This window comes from Acyrthosiphon pisum, chromosome A3 (assembly GCF_005508785.2).
Source record: "Acyrthosiphon pisum isolate AL4f chromosome A3, pea_aphid_22Mar2018_4r6ur, whole genome shotgun sequence".
Classification (NCBI taxonomy): Eukaryota; Metazoa; Arthropoda; class Insecta; order Hemiptera; family Aphididae; genus Acyrthosiphon; species Acyrthosiphon pisum.
Window position 1 is genome coordinate 33,593,481 of NC_042496.1, and position 13,390 is coordinate 33,606,870.

The following is a 13,390-nucleotide window of genomic DNA, read 5'->3' on the forward strand; positions in this document are numbered from 1 at the left end:
TTTTATCGGTTTGGGTTTAAGTTTCGGTTCTCAAAAACCGAAAATTTCGGTTTCGGTTTTCAAAAATATCGAATTTCGGTTTCGGTTAATACCGGTTTTAACCCTTATTATTTGACTTTTTTTTTATCAATAAAGTATTCTTTTATTCTACTATATAAAAAAATGAACATAATATTAATAACCTCTTTTTAGTGACAGGTATTTGTAATTAAGTGTAACTATTTCAGAATTTAGGTAATATTATAAAAAAATGAATTATTATAAAATAATATATTAAAATAAATAAATACATTTTAATATTTAAAATAAATAAAAAAATATTAAAAAAACAAATAAGAATGAATTTCTAACACACTTGGGTGACCCATGTTTCAGTTTGATATAATAATTTATAACTTATATATAAAAGTATAAATGTAAACAATATATACCGCGCTAATGAAGACGGAAGAACAGTTTAGTAGAATGATTGTCGTACAGAGCATAGTATAGAAAAAAGAGTTAACGATACCCGCATTAGGTTTAGGTATTTAATATTATCAATGCAGGCATATTGGTAGGGTAAAAATTATAATTTATAATTTATATGACAACTTATAGCATTATTATCAGAAATTCTACATCAGCTGTTGCAAATTGCGATTCAATAATAATATTGATATAATGATATCGATTACTTACATGGAAATTAGAATTTGGATTTTTGGTATTTCTTTTATGACAATTCTGTTGTACTTGTAAACATAATAATATTCTTATTTCTTAGCATTGATAAACTTTTATAGGTCTACAATTCTATAATTATTTATTATTACTAATAATTAGTTATTACTAATTTATTTACACCATAGATAAAATATCTAATGGATTTTGGAACCGAAAAAAACCGTAAAAACCTCTACATCAAAATATAAGTTTCGGTTAAGGTTTCGGTTCCTAAAAAAATGTAGGTATTTAAGGGTTCCGGTCCGGTTCCGGTTCCAAAACCGGTTCTTTTCGGTACGGTTCCAGTCCCTGGTTTAAGCCACTAAACTCACAAAATTGTAGTGCTTGAATTTATTCAGAATAATGATTCACATAATATTTATAAATATGCATATATACATATGATTAATTTGTTTTTACACTATTATAATTAATACTAATTTGAAATAATAAATTTAATATTTTGTTTATTTTTCATCTAATGGTTGACCGCATTCCATCGGTGGTAAATACTTATTTGTTAATTAGTCGTGGATCAACATTTTTTATTATGTTTGAAAGTTAAGAATTATATCTATGACCTATGTCTGATCAGAAGCATTTAAATTTCACATATTATATGTGTATAACTTTTTCATTTGTAATTTATTAGTAAGTTAAACTGTTAAGAGGACGTCACACACGCATGTGTTATCTCCGTCTTACACGCGTGCCGCGTGCGACATGGACAAAACGCGTTTACGAAGTCTGATTAGAACTCGTTCAATTTTGGTTCTAGAGAAAAAATTACCTATTATAAAATTGAATTGTGACAATTTTTCTGAGAGCAAGTCGTTGCGTTTTTTCCATTATACCCAATATAATGTTCATTTTATTATCGTTTAGAAATAGCAAACATTTCAACATAAATAAGTATATTTTAATTCGCTATACTGATCCCCGCGCATGCGATGGGCGTGCCGATATTATATTCACCACTTACCGCTATCGCTATCATAGACCTCATACTAGTATAAGATCTATGATCGCTATTCGCTACAAATAAAAAAATATCAGTATTAGGTAGTGTATTATTTTTGGTACCGTTTAACAACTTGGTGATTGATGGACGGGGGACTTGAGAAGGCCAAACGAAGGCTAGGTCGCACAGAGCGAGCCAATTGCATTCTTACACTTTTAATTCATTATTATTATTTTTTGATTCCGTTGGCAGCCGTCAGGTTGGCTGCGCATTCCTGACCGGTTCTCTTTATTTTTCTTCGGACGCCGGACGGCATTTCAGTATTTGTATTGTAAAATGTAATGAACGATACCTACGATTAACCTCTACCGTTTGCGATAGTCATTAGAATATTATGTACTCATTTGTCAGTACCTACTCACTACTACCCAGTGGTCACTTTGCCAGTAGTTGTGGACAGTGGATGGGCAGTGGGCACTGATGTTTTCTGCGTATACTACCTCCTACTACTAATATTATGCTAGTTAATAATATCAGCTTGTATCAATAATTTTTATTTGTATTTTGCAATTAATTAACAATTTTTAACTACGTTAAATTAAAAAATAATGTGATCCGCTACACAATCATATTATACCTAATTATTTTACCAATTATTAATGTTATCGAAACTACTTAATATGCATCTCTATATTCAATTTATTAACTAGAATATCATATTTAATATAACGATAACCACTTACGTTTATATCTGTACTTTTGTTCCTAAACAATATTGCGTCGATAACGATTTAAAATAATATATTATGATCCAACAGTCTTTGAAGTGTAACGCGTAGAACTGTAGGAGGTAGGTATAGCCTAGTCGTTTACCATTTATGTAGTTATTTATTCTCCAATCATTCTCGATCGGACCTGTTGCAGTCGTCTCGAATCGTCATGGGGTTCTTGAGTTTTATCGGACTCATTGTGGTGTTAAAGTTCCTAGTGTATTTTGTGTTGTTCTTTACCAGCGACTCCGACCTGGAACTCTGGTTTTATGACAAGTTCAAGAGAAACCTCGGTTAGTATCTACATGACTATATACGCAGTAGTATATTATTTGAATACATTTTTATTTAAATAATTATCTAGGACCTAGTTAAATAAATTTCTTTGCAAATTATTTGGATAGTAATTTATTTGAATAATAAACTGTGATTAGAAATTTTTTCAATTCTTCCTAGGTAAATGTCATTACAATTTATTTTTAATTATATTGTACCGATGAGGGGTAGGTATAAAGTATGTTTGACATATTTGGTATATAATAATGATGTTGGCCGTATTTGGTGTACAAAATAATATATTCAACTAGGTTCATATTTTAGTTGACTTCTATATTTAAAAATAATATATACCTATATTAAAATAGTGGTGCAGTATCCTATTTTTAGTTTTAGGGGTAGAGATCATCCCCTTGAAGTTGAATTACGTGGTGTTTAACCTATACAGAATGCATTCTAAGGTTCATGTATGATGGAGGGGCGCGTTTTGACAAAATCTCAATGTTGTTTCGAGCAACACAAAAAAAAAAAAAAAATACAACCACTGACCACTTCAGATTTATATTTTACGCAATCTATTTGGTCATTTTCTTTGATAAATAAAATTGTAAGAACATTTTTATTCATACTTAGTTGGATTTTTTTTCATATAAATATGTACATTGCAATATTACACATATTTAAACAATAGGTACCGACATAGCGTATTATATGATTGTACAATCTACATCAAATATGTTTTATTATTCTAATGTACCAACTGTTTTTAATTTTACTATAGATTCGTTTAAAGACAAGGTAGTTTGGATTACTGGTGCTTCTAGTGGGATTGGTGAACACATTGCATTGAACCTTTCTAAACATGGCGCCAAACTTGTTTTGTCAGCTAGAAGTAAAGACAAACTATATCAAGTTAAAAACCATTGCATCGGTAATTTTTAAAACATTTTATTTGTCATAAATTGTATTATATTTTAAATTTTGTATTGTAAAATTCATAGAACTTAGTGAAGGAAAGCTAACTGCTAATGATATACTTGTATTACCAATGGATGTCACCAATATATCTAAACACAATTCATTGTTTGATAATGTCATCAGCCATTTCGGCAAAGTAAGAATAATATTATTAAATTTAAATCATTAATAATACATGTCAATTTATAAACATAAAACATTTGAATACATTTTTGAAAATGTATAGCTAATACTACTATTTTGAATTTATATTTATATTTTAAAAGTTGTTTTACCTAAAATGTAGTGTAGGTGATTTTTTAATAGATCTCATAATTATAATTGTGTTTAGAGTTATGTTCGGTAGGTTTATGAAAGTAATTATTCATTTTATTTTTTTGTTTGATGAAACAACTAATTATTTTATGTAGGTAAAGTAATATTTTTATTTTATTATATAGTACACGTTCTGGGAGTATTAAGGTATAGGTATGATAATACAATAATCTTAACTATTTGTATAATTGTATATAGCTTGATATCCTTGTAAACAACGCGGGTCGTTCACAACGAGCTGTGTGGGAAGATATTGAACTTGGAGTCGATCGAGAATTATTTGATTTGAATGTATTTCCTGTTATAAATCTATCAAGAATTGCTGTAAGATATTTTAATCAAGTCGGAAGTGGTCAATTAGTGGCTACTTCTAGTATTGCAGGAATTATACCGGCTCCATTTTCTGCAACATATGATGCAACTAAACATGCACTTCATGTAAGTAAATAACTATTTGTAAACTGTAATAATTTTAAGTTGCCGACAGCCGCTGTATGCCTGAATCTAATCATTAGGTTATAAATTTTATCATTTATGATAGTTTTGACCATAAAATAATTAAATATGAAGACATACATAATTTAGATAATAATTTATTATTGTTGACACAGGAATACAAAATGTATTTATTTAAAATAAACTAGCAATTATATTAGTTATAATAATTTTTCTGAAACTTAGAAATCAATAATAATTAAAAGTATCCTATTCTATATTTATTTTCAGCCCAATTAGTTTTACCACTTAGGATGTAAGGTGAAAGCAGATGGTCCATTAAATAGTATCATTAAATATTATACCAATATTTTATAAGAAACATTGAGTACACAGTCTTCAGCGTGTAGTTGGTTATAAAAAAATTGTTTTAACCTTGATAACTATTAAAGATATATCAAAATAAAAAATCCCCTTTAAAGTGTCTTTAACAAGGTTTATTTATTTTAAATTCTTAAGGGGATTCGATACCGTGATTTTCTGTTTTCGTCCAACACACGCATGACATAGTATTTTAGATGTGTTTTTTGCCAAACATACCAATTGATCTAATGAAGCGATGAGAATTCTGAAAAAAAATTTGAATTCGTCATCAAGTTTACTTGAAATCGACTTTCCCACATTTTTGATTTTTTGATTTTAGCCTCTCTAAAAATTGAAATACAAAAATGTTCAAATACTCTTTTTATATGACTTTTTCTAGAATTTGGGAGATAATATCAAAAATGTGGGAAAGTCGATTTCAAGTAGACTTGATGACAAATTCAAATCTGTATTCAGAATTATTATCGCTTCATTAGGTCAATTGGTATGTTTGGTAAAAAACCCGTCTAAAATACTATGTCACGCGTGTGTTAAACGAAAACAGAAAATCACGGTATCGAATCCTCTTAATATTTGTTTAAATTTTTTCATTATTATTGAAAATCAAATAACTGAGTCAAAAACAAGGGTCTTATCTATCTGAGAAAAATACATACATCCTTTCAATAACCCCCACCTTAAGTATTTATTTTACTTGGACAACAAAAGTTGTTTTTCTTTTAGGTAAACATTTATTAACAGTTGCAGGTAAAGCTAGGGTATGGTAGGTGAAGCAGGTTTTACGTAGAAATTAGGAAGTAAAAGTACAATTATTAACACCCTAAATTGTTGTTTTAAAACTATTCATTTTGTTGATATATTTATATCTTAAAATTGTATATAAGTATATCATAATAAATATAATATAAATATTTGTTTGTTTAAAGGGCTATCTTGGAGCTTTACGTCTAGAAAAATTGCATAGTAATATTCATATTACGCTCTTATGCCCGGGTCCTGTTTTCAGCAATTTTCTTAAAGAAAGCTTTACAGGTCAACTAGGAGAAGTAATATAGATAAAACTTTAAGTTTGTGATTTGTCTATAATATTGTTAAATAATTTACAGAAATATGGATTGACCCATTCGCCAACAGACAACAGAATGAGTACTGAGAGATGTGCACATTTGTCATGTGTGGCAATAGCAAATAAATTAAAAGAATCATGGATGGCAAAGTTTCCATTTATACTAATTTTATATTGTACAATATATTACCCTGTGATATCATACAAGTAAGAAATAATTAATTTTCTTTTTGCTGTAACTTCACTTTATTAATATAAAATGCCAGCATTATTTTTTTTGGTACCTATATTATAGTTAAATTGTTTTAAACTAAATAAGCCTTAAAATAACAAACAACGTTTTAAGATCAATAAACAATTGTTGCAATTATGCATTATTAGATTGTGTGTAATAGTTGATCTAATTCTGAACAAATAGAGGAATACATTGATTTTACAGTTATCTGTTATTATAAATTTTATTGGTTCTATCCATCATCATATTTCTTTTACCAAATTATAATTTATCAGTTACCTAAAATAAATTAAAAATTATCAAATAGTATTATATAATAAATAAAAAAAAATATTTATTCAAAATGCACGACATTGAAAATTAAGCTTAGCCCTGTAGGAAAAACAGCCATGTGTGACCACAAGCGATCAACGTGTTGATACAATATTAATATTTTTTAAATTTAGTGAGTATATTAAAATAATAATGATTTAATGTGTAAATATAAAATATAGAATATATTAATATGATCATTATTTTAAATTGATTTGAATAATTAAAAATTCAACTATATTTTACAGATTTTATGAACTCTACGGCTACAAAGCTATTAATAAGTTGCGAGACAATCAATGAATTAGATTTAAAAACGTTAACGTTCAAACTTGAAGATATCAACGCATTTTAGTTTAAACTAATTTTTATTCATTATATTATTTTTTTTTCCAACAACTTTAAATACAAATACATTTTTATATTACACTGATATTTTGTTTTTATCTAAAATTTCTTTTCTAACTTTTTTAGCCCTAAGAATAACATTTTTAAATAAATCACAATAAAGATTTATAGCACTTGGTGTATCATCATTGCCTGGTATTGGGTATGTAACAATATTAGGATTAGCATCTGTATCAACAATAGCAATAGTTGGTATTAACATTTTTGCAGCATCAGAGAGAACACTATGTTGTCCACTATTGTTTTTAGATGTACTGCTCAATGTATTTAATACTATGCACAGATCAGGCAATCTGGTTTCAGATTTGAAAATCCTTGAAGAGTTTGTAAACATACCATCGCGCCAATATCTTGTATGAGCAAATTCACCACATTCTTTTGCACAATTTTCAACGGTCAGACAATTAAGGGGTGACTGACACAAAAACAAAATTACTCCACCTCTAAAAACAGAAATAAATACATTAATTTATTAATAACAGGCAGTGTCAAATAGTACAGAATGTATATAGAAAGAAGATTACCAATGAGATTAAGTATTAACTAAGTAGCAGTGACTATGAATTAAGCTGGGAGCTGGTTTTGAGATTAACTGGATAGGTGCATTAAATGTTCAAGTGGATGATTACGATTATAATTCGTAGCATGCTTGGGTACAACATAAGGAGCGATAGAACAAGTAGGAGCTAGGAAATTAAAAAGTTGATATGTAAGAGAAGGGAGGACCCATAAATGAGTTATTTATAAGTTTTTGTACAAATTGTAATTTAGCATAAATTTGTCTGTCAGATAGGTTATTACATACTTAACATGCAGACAATAGGGGAGTAGTCGTGAATATTTAAAGCATATACACCTACTATTAATTGGTAAAATACATAATATGGGCACATAAGCATATAGCGTTTATTTGTACATTTACCTGTATGATATATGTGCAGTTACATTAAGGGCTTGTTGTAGAAGTCTTTTAGTATGATTTAGATCTATAATTAAATGTCCTAATCTGTTACCATACAAATATTGTTTCATTCTATTATCCAATGTTCCTTCTGTATGACCAAAATGCACGCCAGCTTCAAATAGGCTTTTAATTCTAACCATACTTTTTACATCAAAAGCATCTGGGTTGGACAACTTAAATTTGGACTCTAAAATAACAATGTCCAACATTAAGTAAAACTAATTCAAGATGTAAAACTAGAATAGAAAGCTTACCATCAGGTAAAAATTGTTCATCTTGTGCAACATCAAGTTGTGATTTAGGTAATGTTGATAGATATGATGGACAAATTCTAGTTTTTAAGTTGTGAGTAAGATTTTTACCAAATATTTTTCCTAAAAAAAATTTGTTGTTATTTAAAGTAGAACAAAAATAAAATAATTTCATTTAGATTTTAAATGTATAAAATTATAATTTTGTAACAAGCATAGAATAATATAAAACCGCATTTTATAGTTTTGAGAAAAAATGTGTAAAAGGTAATGATAGTTAAACATAATTTCTTAGGACTGGAACATAATAATTGTATAATTAAGTTTTAGTTATGATACATTGATAATACTAATGGCTATGTTTAAAAGAATTAAATGTATAATGATCATTTATAAAATGTAATTAAATTGAAAAAATTAATTAATATAAATCAGTTGAGTTACATTTCTACAGGAATTTTTAAAAACAAAATTTTAACCAATTTGAGATGTTAGTGTCTACATTCTTAGAAGTCTTGATAATTTATATTATATTTATTTTCAGATTATCTTATTCATTGAGAATCAAAATAAAACATATACATTTTTTTCTAAGGTATTATGTGTTACAAACTAATTTAACTAAATAAGTTACAAAATACGAAATAATAAAAAAATTATCTTAAAAATTCTTAAAATCGTTTAAGATATAATATGGCGTATATCGAAAAGTTGTGAAGTTAAAAAGATAATATTATTGTATTTACAAAACATATTTGTTAAAAATCAACTAACTTCTATTAGCTACAATAAAATAACGCGAATACTCACTACAATAATGTGTAGCCATATTATTATATTAACTGGCAACTGTGAATTGTTATTCAAATTATAATTTATAACAGGAATACCGATTAGCTATAAAGCATAAAAATTAAAAATATAAAATTAAAAATTGTGTTAGATCAATTTTTAATTTAATGTTCTTATCAGTTGTAAAGAACGTGATTATAAATAAAATTAATAATAATTTAAAGGTTAAAAACATCTAGTAACCATGGTCTTAGGTCAATAAAATATCATTGCGATGATTTTATTCAATCAATTATTAATAATTGTCACTATTTGGACTCATCAACATATTTAACATATTTTTAAGAATCGAACCATACAATTTATTTTTAAACCACAAATTCCACCATTTAAAATTCAAATTAAGTTATTTCAAAAAAAAAAAATGATAAAACTGATAAGGGTGACGATCACGTCTTGAATTCCTGAATAACCAACCGTGGCTGAATGCCCGAATTCTGATATCAATCGGACAGTTGTGAAGTTCGTAGTTCGTCGCATGACGGTAACCGTAATGTTGGTATTAGTTCATGGGCGGAATTCACCAAATAATCAAATACAATTATTTTCTTCTACACCTAAATTTTTTTATAGGAGTTGTATTAGTAGTTGATACTAACAATAAATAAATGTAATTATTATTGTACCTAATTTTTTTTTTTTTTTTTGTAAATCATAGTGAGTAATTTGTAATTATACTAGTAATACCATTTCGCCTTTAAGATCTGTTTAGTGTTTAGTATTATAATATATAGGTAGTGAAGTTTTATGTATTTAATTAAATCGATATTGTGTAGCTCATTATGTCTATAATAGTCAAATTGTCAATTGTGCTGTGATTAACAAAATCTCGACACAGGAACTACCTACTTGAATTTCAGCAGACTTTGGCTACATTACTGAAGAATCGGGTTACATCGAATAGCTTAGTTTTTGAGATATTATCTTTCATAGATAAGTATAGGTAAGCCATACCTAATAATAATAACAATTGTTTTTTTTTTTTACAATTTTTTATTCAAGGCTAATTATATTATAATATATTACTACCTCATTATACACATATATTATTTTATATTAGTCATAGTGAAGACATAAAATGTAGTTGAATGTGATTATTGTTATTATAAATTTTACAGCTATGTTAAGCAGTTGGACCAAACATTTTCTTCATTGTACCTTATTGGTGTTTGTAATATCAATATTTGAAATCTGGTCGGGAGGTGTTAAACTATCAGCAGATGTTCAAAATACTTTTAATTTTAATCCATGGGAACGCTATGGTTTTATTTGGTGCTTTATGTTGTATTTACTAAGATGTTTGACCTTCTTACCATTACCACAAGTACTATTGAATTTTGGCGGTCTTACACTGTATAATGCTTTTCAAGATAAAGTCGTTCTAAAAGGATCACCTTTGTTGGCTCCATTTATATGCATACGTATAGTCACGAGAGGAGATTATCCTCAGTTAGTCAAAGCAAATGTTGCCCGTAATATGGCTCGATGTTTGGAAACTGGTAAAATTTATATAATACTTTTATTTTATTATTTAATACACACTAATTTTTTTTATATTTTAAATTTTAGGATTGGAAAATTTCATTATTGAAGTAGTGACAGATAAAAGTATTGGACTTCCTGTACATAGGCGTATAAGGGAAGTGGTTGTTCCAAAATCATATAAGACAAAGACTGGAGCACTTTTCAAATCACGAGCCCTTCAATTTTGTTTGGAAGACAATGTAAATATTTTGGCAGACTGTGATTGGGTTGTACATTTAGATGAAGAAACCCTATTGACAGAAAATTCAATTAGAGGCGTATTAAATTTTGTCTTGGATGGTAAACATCAGTTTGGCCAGGGTCTGATAACATATGCAAATGAAGAAGTAGTAAATTGGTTTACAACCTTAGCAGATAGTTTCAGAGTAGCTGATGATATGGGTAAACTTCGAATTCAACTTTCAATGTTTCATAAGCCACTTCTTAGTTGGAAAGGATCATATGTTGTGACCCAAGTAATTATACGAGTTTGAATGTATTTACTTAAATAAACAAATTATCATAGTTTGTTTATATGCACTTATTAATTTTATCAATAGAGTTTGATACTGAATTTAAATTGCTCAAGTGTTAGACAAAAATTACATAAATATTTTAAATTTTAGTTGGGTGCAGAGCGTCATATTTCATTTGATAATGGCTTGGATGGATCAATTGCAGAAGATTGTTTTTTTGCCATGCGAGCTGCTAAAGAAGGCTATACATTCAATTTCGTGGAAGGAGAAATGTGGGAAAAATCACCATTTTCATTATGGGATTTTATCCAACAACGTAAACGTTGGCTTCAAGGTATTCTATTAGTAGTCCATTCAGCGGCCATTCCTTCAAAAACAAAAATTTGGTTAGCTTTATCATGTTATTCATGGGTGACATTGCCGCTGTCTACTTCCAATTTAGTTTTAGCTAGATACTTTCCAATTCCATGTCCTGCAATCATGGATTTTGTTTGTGCATTTATAGCCGGTGTCAATATATATATGTACATATTTGGTGTAGTGAAATCTTTTTCATTATATCGTTTTGGTGTCCTAAAATTTACATTATGCATAATAGGAGCACTGTGTACTATACCTTTTAACGTAATAATTGAAAATGTTGCAGTTATATGGGGGCTTTTTGGCAACAAGTACAAATTTTATGTTGTACATAAAGAAATCAAACCACTTGTCACTGTGTAAATAAATGTCTGTAATGTATTAATTTGCATTGGATCTGATTTTTGGGAGGGAAAGACTATCTTGCCATTAAAAATTAAAGCAGATGGATATTACATACATGTATGTATCATTGACAACTCTATGGTTTATTATAATTTTTGAAATTTTTAATACTCAACACGACTATATAAATGCTCAAATCTTATTTAAAAAAATGAGTTCAAACTATTTATCAAAATAAGTAATGGTTATTTTACATTTGAAGATCTGCTAATCGGATTGTGGTTTTGAAAATCCTTAATTATAAAATATGTTAAAAATCTCATGAATACATTTTAAATAATTTAACGCTATTTTTTTTTTTTTATTCAAAAAATACAAATAAATAATTAATAAGTTTTTATTAAGCCTATGGATGCCATTGTATTTTTTTTTTTTTGCGAAGGCCAAGATCTCTATCTCTGATTGTACCCTTGATAAAGTTTGGCAAAACTAGTCATAACCTAGTTTTATGTTAAGAGTTTTAACTGTTTTAAGTTATGAGTGTATTGTTTATGTTTATATACCTAGTTAATTTTAAGGAACAAATGCACACAATCTAGTAACCACACCTACAAAATAGATTGATTACTACGATAAAATTTGACACTTATAAAGAGCAAGATTGTATTTTAACACCCATCACTATCTTTTATTTTTTTTATTGGCAATACTCATATCCTTAATTTCCTTTGGAAGTGTAGTTGTGAACTAGTTTGAGTAAATTGATACTACTTAATATGAACAAATCTCTTACATTTGACGCAACATTTTTGGTATGCTAGTCATATTAATCTCAGTGAAATGGTTTATGAAATAAATTATAGTTTTCTACTAAACTTTTGTTGATTTTATAATTTTCATTTTTTTTTTTTACGTACAATTACTATTTTAAATAATATACACATATAATATAATTTATGTAAATATATAAATACTAAATTATAAGTTGTGTAGGTATACTTCTAAAATAATGTTAAAGAAATAATTAAAAAAAAGATGGTATATGATAGTTTAATGAGCTTCAACTAATTGTAGTTAATAATTTATATAAATATTATCTACTTATTGTTTAATTATTTTTTTCATATTGTTTATGGGTATTGTAGGCGGGTTGTTATTGTTGTTGTATTTAAAACTAAATTTAAATTTAGCAATAGTACTTTCTTTACTTTATATTAAATATTAAATAGATATTAATTGTACAAACAAAAATGTTATTATTTACATGTTTTATTATGGTAGATTTGTACCAACATCTGTATTTATGCATTATGTAGTATTTTGTAGATTAACATTGTGATCTGAATAACTTAATACTTAATAATTTGATATTTCGTACGAACACAAAGAGTGAGCCTCCATATCATTTTTGTTTACATTTACCCATTCAGGTATAAAATAGTATATTCATAATTTCATAAAAGCTTTTATTACATATTAAGTTTTCTTATATGCACCATTACAATTTAAAGTATTATCTGTACATGTATATTCAAATAAACTATTTTTTTCATTAATATATAACAAATAAATTAACTAAAATGGTGTTTTTGTATAATAATGTAAATATTTTCTTGAGATTATAAAAAAATATTTACATTGGCATTCAATCATCTAATGTGTACAAATTATGTACAAACATGTTATGATAAATTTTATTCCAGGAATACAATCATATTGAGAGTATTTAAATTTTTTATTCATTTAATTATTAATTCTGGTGGATTTGTATAA

At 27.3% G+C, this 13,390-nt stretch overlaps 3 protein-coding genes across 5 annotated transcripts; 2 read left to right on the forward strand and 1 right to left on the reverse strand.

The window, feature by feature from the left end:
* Positions 1 to 1,835: 1,835 nt before the first annotated feature.
* On the forward strand, positions 1,836 to 6,870 carry LOC100160625 (dehydrogenase-like). 2 transcript variants are annotated; one of them, NM_001161977.2, is given in 8 exon segments: positions 2,405 to 2,516; positions 2,591 to 2,729; positions 3,494 to 3,643; positions 3,714 to 3,826; positions 4,204 to 4,443; positions 5,751 to 5,870; positions 5,931 to 6,097; positions 6,686 to 6,870. In NM_001161977.2, coding segments are annotated over 7 exon segments (969 nt in total). In that variant the 5' UTR covers positions 2,405 to 2,516; positions 2,591 to 2,605; the 3' UTR covers positions 6,741 to 6,870.
* Positions 6,206 to 9,025, reverse strand: LOC100169527 (28S ribosomal protein S2, mitochondrial). 2 transcript variants are annotated; one of them, XM_001946366.5, is made up of 4 exons: positions 8,871 to 9,025; positions 8,064 to 8,183; positions 7,768 to 7,996; positions 6,206 to 7,288 (listed from the first exon to the last, which is right to left on the reverse strand). In XM_001946366.5, exons 1-4 carry the CDS (start codon positions 8,887 to 8,889, stop codon positions 6,862 to 6,864), a joined length of 795 nt encoding a protein of 264 aa, XP_001946401.1. In that variant the 5' UTR covers positions 8,890 to 9,025; the 3' UTR covers positions 6,206 to 6,861. The 2 variants fall into 2 exon arrangements, with proteins under 2 accessions (XP_001946401.1, XP_016655995.1); XM_016800506.2 differs by having other exon boundaries at positions 8,835 to 8,989.
* A 393-nt stretch (positions 9,026 to 9,418) lies between these two features.
* Positions 9,419 to 13,342, forward strand: LOC100162655 (beta-1,4-mannosyltransferase egh). Its single transcript, XM_001946277.5, has 4 exons — positions 9,419 to 9,855; positions 10,031 to 10,411; positions 10,482 to 10,912; positions 11,063 to 13,342. The coding sequence occupies exons 2-4, from the start codon at positions 10,033 to 10,035 to the stop codon at positions 11,633 to 11,635; spliced, it is 1,383 nt and encodes a 460-aa protein (XP_001946312.1). The 5' UTR covers positions 9,419 to 9,855; positions 10,031 to 10,032; the 3' UTR covers positions 11,636 to 13,342.
* The last annotated feature ends 48 nt before the right edge of the window (positions 13,343 to 13,390 follow it).